This window comes from Aquila chrysaetos, chromosome Z (assembly GCF_900496995.4).
Source record: "Aquila chrysaetos chrysaetos chromosome Z, bAquChr1.4, whole genome shotgun sequence".
Lineage (NCBI taxonomy): Eukaryota > Metazoa > Chordata > Aves > Accipitriformes > Accipitridae > Aquila > Aquila chrysaetos.
In genome coordinates, this window is record NC_044030.1 from 70,567,941 (window position 1) to 70,584,145 (window position 16,205).

General features: G+C 36.9%; 1 protein-coding gene across 1 annotated transcript in view; it reads left to right on the plus strand.

Moving 5' to 3' along the window:
• The window catches only part of HCN1 (hyperpolarization activated cyclic nucleotide gated potassium channel 1), a 211,222-nt gene that overhangs the window by 129,021 nt on the left and 65,996 nt on the right, over nucleotides 1-16,205 (plus strand). Inside the window, exon 4 of the mRNA XM_030004789.2 lies at nucleotides 9,283-9,501. Coding sequence (XP_029860649.1) covers nucleotides 9,283-9,501 — 219 coding nt within the window. The remainder of the gene's footprint in view (nucleotides 1-9,282; nucleotides 9,502-16,205) is intronic.

A 16,205-nucleotide genomic window follows, 5' to 3' on the forward strand; every position in this document is an offset into this window, starting at 1 on the left:
CAGGGAAAGAACCTCTTTTTTAAAGCACTGGAACTCCTGAATCCCAGTCCCAGCCCTTATGCTGATTCTCTGTGTGAAACTAGCATTGGTTCACCTTGATTCATTTTTAAGCAGATTAAAACATATTCAGACCCTATGTAGATACATTTGCCTTTATGAGTGGATTATATTAGACTGTTTTAATCTACTGTAATCCACTTCCCCTCCCCCCACTAAGGACACATTCCTACAAATACTTACAAGGAAAATATGTTTTGCTGGACTATGTATGTATATAGAACGAGGGTGAAAGTATTTCTTGGAAAATCAGGCTTTGAATGTTTTCAGATGTTCTTAGTGAGAAAGCATCGTGTTACTATGATTTTGTGCATGTCTGTCTGTGTACCTTTCAATTTATGTATCAAGTTTGCCTAGCCTTTTCCTAATAATAGCTTTTTCTACGACTTGCTAAGTTCGTGGTTTCCTTCCTTGTTTTTGTGTAGCTTCAAAATCACTTTGACTCAGAGAGAATGGTGATAGCACTCAGAAAGCTAAATGTCCCCTGCCAAAAACATATCACTTTTATTTGGCATTTTATTTGGGATCAGATGCTTCACATAATTTGCTGTCTAGTCTGAGTTGTTTACAGAATACAGAGATGAAGTTCCTTCTGCTGAGTTCCCTTTTCTAAATTGGTTGCAAATATTGTCTGTGATGGTGGAGATTCTTCCTAACAGTTTTCAGTAAAGCAGTACACTGTAGAGTCACGAGTCGGGTTTATGTCACTTCACTCCTTCAGCTGTCTCCCAGAACTGTACTATATTAAGCCCACATTATCATCTGCCCGTTCTTGACTATCAGATAGCTGCTGTTGAAAATTCAAAGCTTTTCTTCGTGGTTGCATTATAAAAGCACTTCATAAATGGTTTGATTCAATGCTTGAGGCTTGTTAAGTAAGCTGTTTTGCATCATATCCAGCTTCTTTCACCAACTGAAAAGAGCAGGAAAAAAGATATAGTGTCTTTAATGCACTCTGATTTTTTACCTCTCCTGAACAGTGCTATTTCATGAACTTCAGTTTCGCATCGAAAATGCTACCTTGTAGGGTTTATGTATTCTCTTATTAGATATGCCATTGTTTTGACTTTTTTTTTCTTTCCTTGTAAAAAAGTGTTTCTCTCTGGGATGCATTGTTTGCCCACTGAAATTACGTTCACTAAAAACCTGTAGATGTACTTACTTGTTATAGTCACTTATTGTGACCACACAATACTTACTGTGTACTTGCTGTGATTGCAACATATTTTCCCTTTGACAGACAATGTGTATCTGTTCCAGTTGGTCCCTTGTAAACAATGTCACTTAAGTTTATTTCAGGATCAAAAACCAGTGTGATCTGAACTTCATCAGACTTTGAGTGTGCTATGAGAGAGGAGAACAAAAGCCAAATGTCTTCATCAGATTTTTAGATTATTTAATAAATTTCAGTAAAAGGACCTCAAAAGAACAAAGTTCAGCATAGAATGGCCTGGTAACATCTGCAGTTTCAGTGATATGCATTTGTAAATACTTTATTTTTTTGTATATATTTTGTGATAATGAAATCGATTTAAAAGGAGGGGAGAAGGAATGCTTTCCAGTGGTAGTAAATATTACTAAAGATGATGCCACCTAAGAAGTTTGAAAACAGATGTATAAGAAAATAGTACAACTGGTAGGCAAAGTCTAGAGCCCCCCAGTGTCCCCCTTGTAGAAGCAGTTCACATCCTGTGAGAATTCTTTAAGGAATTGAAACACAAACCCTTTAAAAACGCCTGACTGCTTCACTGCATTCTGATCTTGCTTTTCCAGCAGATGAGCATGTGATGAAGCAACAGGTAGATTTTGGAAATTCCTTCACCAGTATTCATCCCTTAGTTTGTCACTGACTGATTGACAGGGAGGCTGTATTAATATTGGTAGATTAAACATGCCCAGATCTGGCATGTTTTCTCTCCTGGAAGTCAATTGCTTCCACAGCCTGCTTCCATACAGCTGGACTTCTTAGTTACCAAGGTAAGATGGCCTCAAGTGAACCTGTCCTAACTCTCAGACTGTGTTCAGAAGTTGTTTTGGAGAGTCTTAATTGGCCCAAGCCAAAACCACTGATTTCTGAAAAATTACAAGTACAGACAATCAAATTCCACAGCGGGAGAGTTTCCTAGCACTGTTAAATTTTTACATGGGAAAAATAGACATAGTCTGTACTTTTAACATTTTACTCTAAACTTTATAAAAGCTTTGTAACAGCTTTGTAAACTGTAATTTCTTAAAAATTCTTACAAAAATAATCCTTTGGAATGGAATGTTATTTTAAATGGGATTCATGCATTGCAAACTTTCTTTAGTCTTCTGCATTCAGTTAAGAGAGCACAGTGACCAAGGATGAGTCAGACCAGGCTGACTCATAGGCAAAAGAATAGGGAAAGTATTTTTCCCATAACCTTTAATTTATTATTTTGTAACTTTATATATACAGCTGCAGGAATTCATGATTGTGTCTCCGATTAGGTACAGATACACAGAACAAAGAGCAGTGCTGAGTAGTGTACAGGGAAGCCTCCCCTATGAGATTCTGAACATATCTTCTTATGTGAACCAACCTTTTGAATGCAATGTCCCTGTTCATGTGAACATAATAACTCAAATATATGTGAAAGACCAGGCTGTGTGCATAAGCCCAATATCTGCACTTCTGTTGCTGGTTTTGAATTGCCACGCTGATTCTAAAATGAAAATTATTCAACCTTTCCATGAAAAGGTGATCACAGGTAGATATTCCTGCTGCTTGCTTTTAATGGGGAAATGTAATAGCAGATAATATTCAATTTTTTTTTCTGCATCAGGAAAAATAATCAAGAGAAAAAGAAAGATCTGTTATGCCACATTGTTTTTATTTGATGGCTAGTGCCAAAGACATAGCACCAAAACATGAATAAGTTGTAATGACAGCAAAGTCACGTAATGACTCTGAACAAAGTAAATATATAATATTTAGTCATTGCTCCTCCAGTCAAGCCTCTTTTCCTGTGGAATGCAATGCCAAACACTTTCTAAAATTTTTCTGCCAGTATTGGTCTTGAAAGTATATGCTGAGTCATTTGCACCATCTGTTATCTGTGCATGTATCAGCAGAGAGAAATGTTGAGAAGTTTCTGAAGACATCTGCTTATTCCACTGAGCTTACCGATTCAGGTTTTTTCCTTAAATCGTATGTACTTACACACTTCCTAAAATATACTCTTCCTTGCGCTTCTGAAGGTTTTTAGAATAACAGCAGAATTTTTAGTCTTCCAAGTCTGATGCCACCTTGCCTTTGTTTACCAGCTTTAGAAAACAGGAGATTCTTAGTAATAATAGCTGTGATAAGAAGTAAGGGTTTTGCATGATAGTACATTCACCACTGCATAAGTTTTGAAACAGTAAATATTGCACAACTTTCCCATTGGCCAACTTGGTTATTCATTGTGATATTCAAACAACTTCTTCAAAAGTTGAAATGCTGAGATGGTATTTTGCTGTAATTTCCTGTCTGAAATTTTAACTAAACTAATGTGTCATTCTAAGGTACTGTATGAAGCCAGAGGCAGTAAATGACACAACTGACTGATGGACAAGCATGTAAGCTATATATCTATACCAAAATGTATATATAGGTTACCATTGAAATGACAGATTTCGTACAGAGGCTGAATTCTAGTCTTGTATCAGTGTTATGTGCATGTAACTAGTTGACACAGGGAAATTACTGCCAGTGGATATAACTTGTATTCTGAAATATGAAAGCAGAGCCAGGATCTGAAAACATGTAGATGCCAAATCCAAAGCATGAGAAACTTTCAAGGACAATAAAACTTTTATGGAAATTTAAGTGTAACAGTTGGGAGGATCTAGCCATTGAACCTAGATGATGCAGGATTTGGTAAGAAATAGAACTTTTTTTTTGAGTTCTGTCTGACATACCTATTAGAAATATCATTAGCATGCAGGTATAGCCTTTTCTCAGAAGGCCTTTTTGATAAATTATATTTTATGTAATTCTTAAATTTAAGAAGTCTTTAAGAAACTGTTGGAAATAATGGCTTGCAAATAAATATATACAAATAACTCATATTATGGTTATACGCGACATGAATAACAGTTTAATTGAATTCCCGTTGGAAAAGACTGTAATTTTTACGGTAACTTTGACCAGAAGTGGCTCATGTCCTCCAGATTTTAGGCAGTGTTTGGGGCCACTACTGCATTACAGTATGTGCTACCATGCGAGCAAGGAGGCTTTGTGCTTTCTTTGACTTTTGAAGCCCCACCCTGAACTTTACATTTGTTTTGTGCAATACCTTTCTGTGACAGCACTAAAACCAGAGGGCTTACTTTTGGACTGTCTAGCTGCCTTCATGCTCATAAATTAAAAGTGCCACTTTTAATGGGCACTGGGGTAGGACTGAGATAGGTGCTGCCTACTGTGTCCATAGTATTAATCTTGTTTGGGTTTCAGCACAGGACAAACTCATGCCAGCTGCCTAGAAGGAAAGGTTCCTCACCCACACCAGCTCCAAAATAGACCTGCTATTGCTTGGGAGAGTGCTACATAGCCAGTGCCACACCAGCGGTGTTTTTAACAGTATACCCATGTGAACCAAGTTCTAGAGCTTGGAAATGCTTTCTGGTAGTAGGATAGACACAAACAATCTATATCCTGTCAAGATTTGTATCCATCTTTGCTCCTTCAGATAACGCTTATTGTCGGAACAACCTAAAGGCAATGGTAGGCATGAATAGCTGTGTGATTGATTGATTACAAGGCAAGCTCTTTGGGGTAGGGACAGGCTACTTCCCCACTCCTACTGCAGTTTTGAAAAGGAGAATCAGGAGGGTGAGCTCAAGATCCTTGTAGAAACCATTTCACTTAATTCCTAAGTCAGTCTTTGCTCCATGATTGTAAAGCGTGCCCTTGCAAACTGAGAGGACCATTTCTGTGACACACACAGTGACCGTGATGTGAAATGAAAAAGGAACTGAGTCAAAAATTTGGAAACCACTACTGTCTGTGCATTAGTCTGCTTGTTACAAGATTTCTAAATAAATTTATATCTCAGTGCAAGGGTATGGCTGAGGGAAGATAAGCTGTGCCTGAGGGAGTGTCTACAATATGGGAGTGGAATTGATTTGCCTGATGACAACAAAATGTCCTGGTGATAACCTCCAGAGATTCCGGTAAAATAGAAACCCTTTCTTAACCCACTGAGAAAAATAATTTGCATTTTATTGTTGTCCCATAGAAGGTGCTATGTGAGCTTTCTGTGATTTATTTCTTATGAGCTGAAAAGTTAATATTACAAAAATATGTATGTAGCAAGTACATGTGAAATTATGAGACAAAGCATAGCATCCTAAGGTGAAGGAAGAAGCCTGGAAACAGACTTAAAAATCAGAAGTGTCCTGTGATTAATCTATTCTTCAGGATAACTGCTAAGTTAATGTATATACTTGCAGAACTAATTGCAAATGATCAGTGATCATTCCTTTCACAAATGTGAGGATTTCCTAATGTCATCAAGCTAGATTATGTAATCAATCCTTGGATAAACAGCTTTGGTATTTCTCACAATTACAGTCTTTAATAGTTTTTCCAAATTAATGTCATTTCATTTAAAACATTTTAAACTGATTACTGCTAATCTGGAAACAGTGATCAACCCATTGTCAACTAAGAAATGAAATGCCCTTTTTTACTGATTGGTAGGAGATTTTTTCAGCTCATAGAGGCTTGTGGTTTTGAGGTTTTTTTTAAATCTATAAATTAAAACCAGAATGTGACCATTTAAGGAAACATTTAACTTGTATTGATATAAATATTAGTATGTAAAAATTATATTAAAGAAAAGCTGACTGTGTAAACACAAGATTCTTTATTTCATAGAATAGGCTTTTGTTAATTCAGGGATATTATCTGTGAATGTGTTATGTAAAAATCTCCTTATGATGTAAGTCCAAAAATGCTTCTTATTAAAAAAAAAAACCTCTATAGGCTAGTAGCAGAGGAATGGCCCTCACTTTTGTACAGCAAAAAGCAGCACATTGGAATTGAAAATTCCAACCTCTCACACTGAAACAAACCCTTATGTTATACAATGCAAGTAGAAAAATAATTAAATAATAATTCTTATTATTTCTTATACTAATGTTGGTACTAGCATACATGATTCATAGGATTTTACATTAGAACCAGTGTTCTTTTTAAGTGGTTTATATGTGGATAAATCATTGAACAACACAAGTAACTGTAGTGAAATTTGTACCCTCCACAATGGTATTTGTTCAGCATCATCTTTGAAAAAATCCCCATAGAAACTAAAAAGACCAATGTTTGCAGCTGATTGTACAAGAACTGATTGATTATTAAGGAAAAGAAACAAATAAAAAAGCATTGGCAAGTATTTTCAGCAATAAAGTCCTCAGGCAAATCCAAGTTGAATTCAAATGTTTTGTCAGGCTTTTCTACCAGATCTTTTTCTCCTTCTTCTAAACCCTTTCTACCCATTTGAGGACCAGCTGCTCAGGACCACCCATTCACAAGTATCTCAAATGTGCCTAGCCTGTAACAAGGCCTATCACAAGCTACACAGTAGTATCTAATGCCACTTTTATAACAAAATGGCCATTTGAGATGGCCTTGACCTCCAGCCTGGATTCAAATGCAATCATGACTGAGGTGTTGGATCCTACCTTGGCTTATATATAAAGGTAGATACATGGTTAAACATATAGTTGTTTATTTTGTTGTACATTTTTAGTTCTTTTCTGTCATTATAGCTTACTTATTCTCTCATGGTACTACTTCTCAAGTAGTATTTAATTTATTTTTCACTCCCCTGTTACACACTTAGTAGAAAGTCCTCCTTGTATTATTTTTCTTCTTGCTTCTCCTCACTTCCATTTTCTTATTCTTTCTTACAGACAATGATATTTTACTTAAAACTGTAATTCACAGACTTGGAAAGGATCTCAGTCAAGAAATAAAATCAACCAGCGTTTGGATTAATTCAAAGACTTTGATGTAAAAATATCAGTTTACTGAAAGAATTTTAATTGAGGTTTATCACACCATGGATATGACAGAAAAGGTTCATAGACAAGATCAAGATCAGCTTTTATTTTTATTTAATATTTATAATAGTTATGCTAAAAAATACAGTTTAGGAGCAAGATCCACTGTATGGAGCCCTGCAAGAACTGAGGTTTTGATCTTACAACCTCTTGAATACCGTGGCTTTAATAGTGCTACTTATAGCCTTAAAAAACAGATACATTTTTTCCAGCAAGCAGTTTATTGTTTTCCCCAGTATAGTCTATATAAAGCTGCAACTGCTAAAGAATTTGATATGGGTCTCTAATAATTCTCTTATTAATTATTTCCAACCAAAGGAGATTGATACCAGCTGGAAGGAAAGTCCTTCACAACAGGCCGTGCCTTGATTGCTGTAAATTGCTTTCCTGAGAGACAGGGAACTTGCATTAAAATACCTGCACTGACTCAGATAGCAAGGAGTTTCTATGCTCGAGCTGAGTATTTGAATCCTGAACTGGAGATTTTTCAGGGAAGCTTCTTCAGTTCTTTAATTTTTTGAGTATTTTTTAAAGCCCCATAACAAAAGGAAACTTACTCGTAACTCAATAAAACCCACCTGATTCCCAGCAGTCTACGATAATCCTTTGTTTTTTTTTTTTAAGTACAGACATTGAAAACCTTTTCCTTAGCAGTATTTACAATACAAAATTTTCACTTGTGAAGACAGAAACAGCTCACGAATCTGAAAAGCTTTAACTTAGAAAGTGAAACAAGTGTATATTCAGAGGAACCATTAATTTGTAAATTATTATATTAGTGAATAAATAGTAACTTTCTCATCTGCAATTCAAGAATTGTTACTTATTTCCTGTTATGAGTTATTTTAGCTAATAGGGGGTGTAGAAAAAAGCATTTTATTAGATGAAAAGCACAAGAGTAGTTAGTAACCTTGGCATTTAAATGGCAAAAGAGCAAGCCTGAAGCTCTTTGAGCAACAAGAGCATTTGAGCAAAGCTTGTATGGGTGGAAGAGACACAAATATTGACAATTCATATAGAAATTTTATATAGAAGTGCTACTGCTGATTTGGAGGCTGGTTTATGTTAACAGGATTATTATTTTTGGTCCTGTATATTAGACACTATATTGGATAACTGCCTAATCTTACTAATGTCATCCCAGTTCTTACTTCTTCATTTCTTCATTTCTGAAATTATTCTCAGTGCTTTGTGGTAAATACTGTGTTTTCTCATGTACACTGCATGCCTCCAAGCACAATTTGTTTTCCTGTTCTCATTTAATTCCTTTGGCAAGGAAAATAGAAAAATCTGACAAGGAGTCTCAGGGCTTTTTGGAATGTGTTAAAAGTGTCTGCTTTTCTGTGGGAACAGCCCCTTTGACTGTCTCTATGTAAAGGTAAAGGGAGGATGCTGACAACACCTTTGCAATTTTAAAAGCTTGTGAGTGAGCTGTTGGGTCCTTCTAATTTTCTAGAGAGAATGGAAAGGGGTAGCTACAAATCAGAAATGCAGGACCCAGGTATTCACCTTTTCTTTTGAGCTGTGTTTCACAGACTGTGGCTATGAACATGGGTTTGCTATGATTGCAGAATAAACAGGCTTCTTTTGAATTGAGATGCTTCTGGTATAAACACAGTATTACAAGGAAAAACAGGATAAGCAGACATTACAACAAATAACACTTTTTTTTTCTGTCTTTGGAAGGTGAAACAGCTGACAAGATGAAATGTGGTTTTGTGTTAAAATAGACAACTCTGAAAAGAAAGAAATGGGGCCATAGGATTATGTTCATGCATATTAAAACAAAATACTACTTTCTTGCACTTGATAAGTCTGTGTGCTCAGCTCTTCCTAATCTGTCTGCCATGGACTGTAAAATAAAATTGACCTTTAGTCTCCTTGTAATTAGGTTAACAACCATGTTTAAAAATACAATCATGTATCAAAAATAGTCAATTTTATTTCATCTCACTGTGCTAAGTATTATCTGGCAGTATCAGTGACGCTTAATCTAACAATTAATTTAGAAGGAATATCTCTTCTCATGCACAGAGGATACATATACCAGACTGCTCTTTCAGAGCCAGTAATCTATGATCTCAGTATACAGGTACAAATGTATTTTTCCCTTCAGCTGCTTTGTGGCTCAGTCACTTTCCTCTTTTCTTGCAGAACGACTCCTGGGGAAAGCAGTACTCATATGCACTCTTCAAAGCCATGAGCCATATGCTCTGCATTGGCTATGGAGCCCGCGCCCCCGTCAGCATGTCTGACCTGTGGATTACCATGTTGAGTATGATCGTGGGGGCAACTTGTTATGCCATGTTTGTTGGTCATGCCACTGCCCTCATTCAGTCTCTGGATTCCTCACGGCGACAATATCAAGAAAAGGTAACACATTTTCATGTAACTCCTGAAGTTTTGAAATAGATTAATGGGATGTTTTAACTGTGGAAAAGGCCATATGAGTTTACGTGACATAATCTAGCAGCATCTGAATCCTGCGGCAGATTTCATTGAACACGAAGGAATTCAGAACGCTCCATGAGCTCAACATATTACTGCATGAACTCACTTTCCTTAGGGAGCAGAAGGTTCTGCGTGTCACATGCACTGAATGAAATCTTGGATGTGAAACTTGCTTTAAACTCTTCTGTGAAAACTCCATCCCCTGGTTCAGACTGTGCTTTGTACCCCTGTGCTACACTCTGTAGGTACTCGATCTAGGTAGCTTGAACAAGGTCCTTGAGCTCAGTAGCTTGGGCACATCTATAAAATTTCCTGTTATTCCTTTGAATTGCAGGTTAGGGATAAACTTGAAGATGTCAAAAGAATGGCCTTTACATGAGGACCAGACCAAATCAATTAGTTTTGTTTGGAACTACCTCAGAGAAGTGCTCAGAAGAGATCTTTGTTTGCCTTACAATAGTATTGTTTGCAGGCTAATCCATGACCTGTTAGGTCCTCTCCAAGGACAAAAGAAATGGTGGCCAAAGGGTAGAAAAGTAGAGGGTTTAGTGGGAAGAAAGGGAGTTCTTTATGCAACAGGAAGAAGAAGGTTGTTTGAGTCCTTGTAGGTATGATTGGAATTAAAAAGACATAAATGGGTACCAGGTGGGAACTTTCTGGAATGAGTATTAATTGTCAGTTGTGTAATAAAAGTCAGAGGCAAGTGCGGGTGAAGCTATGACACTAGGAGATGAGGCTAGGTATGGTGGCATAAGGAAGAAGGGATCAGAATGAACCTTGGCAAGGGACAATAAGGATGTGCAGAGTTACTAAGGTGCTTAAAAGAAGTCAAAATCAGTTATTATAGTAAGTGGGGAACTGGAGAAGCCATGCCAGGAGAGAGATCAGCTGAGCAAAGTAGTGAAATCAGAGAGTTCACATCAGCAAATAAGAAACACAGCCTGAGCAGTAGTATTTGGCATATGTCCATAAGAAAGTCCGGAAAGGCAAATTGGACAGCAATCCCAGTGTGATGTAACACAAGCCTGGGAAGAAACCTGGCAGAGAGTAAATAGAGAGGGTGACCCTGGCATCTGCTGAAGATGAAGAGGAATGGCCTGAGTTTGCTGGGCAAGAAAAAGGGAGAAGTCCAAAAAAGATTTGAGTAGGAAGGACTGTGGTGTTTTCTTTACAGGTAGGCAAAGAGGGAGGAAATGAGTGTATGTGGGAGGAAAAGAGTTTACATTTAGTTTTGTTAAGCTTGAGTCACAGCAAGACCATGGGGTCAATATATCAGAGGCAGGGAGAAGTAAGGGATGAGCTATAAGTCCAGTAACACAAAATTTAGCCAATGGCTGACACTTTAATCTCACAGCTGTTTAAAACAGAAGTTTGCAAGCAAGAGAGCCCACATGGTGTTATCTTGAAACTAAGCGAGAATGAGAGGTTTAGAAGGAGAGGATGAGTGAGCATTAAAACCTCTAAAAATCTGAGCTCTGTCAGTGACCATGTGAAACTGCCTAATCCATCTCAGTTTAAAGTCACGGGGCTAATCCTGGTAGGTCATGTAACCCAAGCTAACTGGCTTGCTGGGTCTGTTCTGCCAGCTGAAAGGGAAGTAATTTTATCAATTTATACTTGTAGGGAGCTGTGGGACAGAAACATCTTAACCATGGACATGAAGGAAGACATAGAGAAGGAAACCCTAAACCTAGTATAACTGCAGTTTCATTAGAGGTTAGGGTCAACATATGTACACACACATACACAGATGTATGAAATCAGCAGAAATGTCACCATCCACCTGAAACCTCATCTTAATCATTATCCTCAGATCTTGCTGGCTGCAGCATAATATCACAGTGTTTTGAGCATCAGAAATATAGTGCATGTGTAAAGATACTCACATATTTTAAACTGTTGAGTAAAGCCAGTTTCATTTGCGTTTTTGGTGTAAATTAAAACCCAGCAGCAGTCAAATGGTATTGATTTCTCATGTTTTCACATAACAGCAAACAAAGCTTTTTTTCCCCCCTCTGTTTTTTATGCACACACTTTATTAAACATTACCATAGAAATGTCTGGCATTTTTCAGTTCCTGTAGTTCTCAACATTTTCATTCTTCTTTTTATTTTTACTTCTTATTTGTTTCCTGACATCAGAGGCAAAAGCATAGCATTGGGAGTGACAATCAGGAATGAAAGAAATGAGCCAGAAATTGCATGTTTCTATGCTTTAGAAAAATGTTTCTCTTTTTCTGGCAGCCATTAGTATGCCAGTTATTATGGGCTAGAGCTAAAGAATGTCTTAATTAAAGAATTTTTTTCTACTGATTTCTGAGACGCTGAAGTCATATGTGTATTATCAGCTATACCAACTATGCCGACATGTTTGTATGTTCATGCACATTGCTTTAGCATAGTTTAATCATATATTTTGTAATAAAACTTTGATTATAGCCTAAGAATTATAAACCATTACTATATACTGCTAATGAATATTGTATATTTTTCTTCACTCTGTAAACTCAATAAATGGGTATTTCAAAGACCAGTTTGTGCTACCCATTTTGTCAGCATATTTTCTAAAGTACTGGCAGATAAAAATAGCTTATATTTCACTTAATTGAAACTTGAGAAAAAGGTAAATCAAATCTCCAGCCACAGGTTTCAGAGTTTTCATATATATACTGCAGTGTCTATTTTTGCATAGTGCATTGCTTTTTTTTCTCCGGGAATTAAAAAATTGGAAAAATCAGAAGACTGTGACTTGTTTTGGTTTTTTGGGCTTAAATGCTAGGATCAACTTCTTTTTTCAGTTTTACGTATATAGGATTGTGTATTTCTTGGCTCCATTGTTTTCTTTGTAAGAGTTACAGAAAATAATGTAATTAACATGAATTGCTAGGCAACATAGAACGATAGTGGAGGTGAAGAAAGAGGTTGTTCTTTAGTTCTTCTCTGGGTAACATCATGCCAAAATCTTGTCCCCCTTTTTTTTGACTGTTTTTTACTGCTGTAGCTAAAATAATATTCCATAAATATATCTATGGAATGCAACTAATGGAAGGAGAGTTCTGGTTCTTCTCACACTGAAAGCAGCTAGAAGGGACATATTTGCTGAAATAACCATATCTTCCTCATTCAGATCCTTCCAAAGCTCAGGGTCTGCAAAACTAGAACAGTCGTAATTCAAAATGGGGAAGAAATAAACACAGGAAGACAAGAGATAACTTTCATTAAGCCAGATACATCAAACACCATTTAAGAGCACCAGCTAAGAATGTGACCTGTGCCAAGCATTGCATGCTGAGAGAAATCAAAGTATGGTAAGAAAGCAAATATTTCTCCACGTGTTTACTCTTATGGGCCAAAGACATCATTTATCAGAGGAAATTAACAGTGATTTTAAGCTGTCAAACGTAGAAGGTGGACAATAAAATCACATACCAAGAAATTCTACAAAAAAGGGTGCATTGGTACATTCTGGTCACTTTGAGGAAGTTCAGATGTTTTTCTGCTGAAGTGAGTGGGACAGTTCTCAGAGAAATAATACCTCTCAGATTGAATACATACATTAGATCTTGGTATCAATGAGTGAAGGCCGATAACCTGACAAAGGAGAAAGACATGTCCAAGACAGGTATACTCAATCCGTATTCCCCTTTCAGTAAGAAAGTCTGACAGACCATTCTACCTTATAAAAGGACTGAATAAATCAATGGCATATTAGCACTCTCCTTCCTGTCTTTGGTATAAATCAAAGATAATGCAGTAGTAAATAAAAGTAATATTTTAAGTGATAACACCTTTGACATTTTCTAATATCTAGGAAGTCACCACATCTCAAAGACATTTGCCTTTGCAAAGGCAACATTTCATATGCAGAACTTGTTAACAAACTAGTGTGAAACAAAGCAGCCAAATGAACAGTCACTTGACAAGGAGGTGAAGATAGTTAGTTAAATACTTCTTCCTTTAGATGTTGGCAGTTTTTAATAGGAAGATGTTCACCTAATGCTGTGGATGTCATTGAATAATCTTGATTGAAGACAGGTTAATATTTCCTCTGTTCCAGTCTGTTGTTGCATAAAATGTCCACGAAAAAAGTCACAACAACCCAATAGAGGCAAGTTTGGTAGTAGCATACAGATTGTCTCATAGTGTAAAGATTTTTAAATTGCTTTGATAAAATGACAGCTATTAGATCCATTTTCATTATGCTATCATTTTGTATATTTAGATTTTTCTCTATTGGTAAGCAACTCAAACAACCGCACAAGGTTTCAAAAATAGAAAAAAACAATCAAAGCAATTTTACCAATTGCAAGTAGTAAAGAGGCATAAAATATATTTGATTCAACCACGTAGATATCAGAGGAAATGGAAAAAAAGACAGCTATTTCCATATAGTGGATGCTGTTCCAGTCATGGGAAGATATGTTAAATCATTATGAAAGCTGTGAAAGAATTCTGGGCTTGACTTCAACTTCATATGTCCCAAAGGACATCTCCTAACCCTATATTCTGCTTTTATCTGATCTCTTAATTTATGTTCTTTTAGAACATCTTCAGTTAAATCAGTTTAGTTCAAAGGGAGAAAAGGACCTAAATGTACTTTTCTGCAGAGAAAAAGTAATAATTGCATATAAAGAAAATTTAAAAGCAACTTACTAATTGGCATTGTGTATTTTTACATAGACAGCATTGGGATTTGAAGATCAGATTGCTCATTTTTCATTTCTTAAGCATCCAAAGAAATGTTTACAAATGAATAACAGAGTTAGGGCAGGAGGACAGCTTTAGGTTTTGTAACACGAGGCCTTGCACCAGCTTTTTGAGTCTGTCCCTCACAGCTCCAGTTTGGATACCTAAATTGTCCATGTAGTCCGTGGGGAGACACTGGACATGCACTCGCAAGGGGCAGCAAGCTCTCAGGGGCAGCTTTGGGGCAGCAGTAGCCGAAGCGTGTTTCCATTTCCCTTCCCCTCCACAAGGCTGTGGTACGTACTGGAGCATCTTGTGCAGTGAGACATCTGAGGACCTCCCTTCGAAAACTGGTAAGGGGGACCACCTCTTTGTGCTTCTTTCTCTGAGCAGTTATTTTAGGGTGTGGTGGAGGGGCTCTGCCATAGAGTAAATCAAGACTTGGTAGCCACTCATTCAGCCAGTGATGCCTCTGCATTTTCTTAAGAGGATCAGGAGGCAGCTCTTCCATGTTTTCCCAAGTTTCAAGCACTTCGTGGTTAAACTGAAGGTGGAACAAGGCAGATAGCAAGTTCTTGGCATGCTGGTTAGTACTGCTTTGGTGCCTAGGAGACTCTTCCGGAAAACATTAGATATTTGTAAGCCTCTCATCTGTAAGTATCAGGGACTTATGTATTTCCACAGGAGTCTAGGAAATAGCGATTCTGGTTATGATGCACATGCATAGGAAAGGAAGAGCTATGGCAAACTCAGGACCACTTGGCGTGTACCAGCTTTTGGTATATTATTGAACTAAATATAAATATCCATATAGGTGTAAATGTAAATATAATTTTTTGTCAGCTTGCCCTTGCCAGAGTCCAGGGTCAGATGAGGTAGAGTGATACAGATGAAGAAGAGTTTCTGTTGCCTACATATTATATATACTGTTCATAAAAATCTTTGAAAATCTAACTGTTCTGGCTTTTTTTGCTTAAACTGGACAGATGTTCAAAATACAAATGGCAGAACTTGAATTTTGGACACCCAGCTGAACTTACAGTACTGGAGTTTTAGCATCTAATTCCCGGATCTGGTCTGATCTGAGCAGCAAAGTTTCTCATGATATACTGATTTCTAAGTTCAGTAGCTTTTCATGGTGTTCATATTTGCTTTTCTGATGCTGCTAGTGGTTTTTAGAAAACCTGAAAACAGTGTAACACAAAAATGTTCTGTGAGTGGTCTCAACTCCTTCTCTTCACTTAACAAATGTCTGTTTTCACTTATACAGCATAATTTTAGCAGTAGGTCGTGTCACGTTCAGATTGCTGGTGAAGGTGAGCCACTTGGCAGATAAATCTTATCTTTTCTGTGCAGTTGTGCTACAGTATACATGCCACCCCAAAGGAATTACTTATTTTGGAGAATGAGGAATGGTTTACCTTATCCTGTAGTTATATCTACTTGCAAGAAAAAAAAAGGGAAATAAAGCAAAACCTTGTCACTGACTACCAGCCTGTAGTTTTGCAAGCTTTTATAAAAATCTCATCAGCTTGCACAGATATATATCCTATTTAGCTTTGCCACAGTGCAATATTTTAAATAGTGAACAATTTTTGAAGTGTGTTATGAATGATCAGGTACAAGAGTTGCTAAAAGTTTTGTACAGTCTCAGGCCTTTGAGACCGAGTATTGACTGTGCCAAAAGCATTACAGTCATTGTAGCATTATGAAGTAGAAAATTCATTGGTCCCTAAATATTTAGGTGTAACTGAGAGTCATTGCCTGAGACAGTATCTGTGGATTGTTTCAGGTAGTTATAATTCTTGGTTTTGTGATTTTATTTGGAAGTCTGGAGTGTCTCATACTTAGAAAAGGGTCTGTAAGTCTTGACTTTTGGATTATTTCTGAATCATCATCTTAAGCTGTTTTGGCAAACATCAGGTGACAGGCTGCTAAATG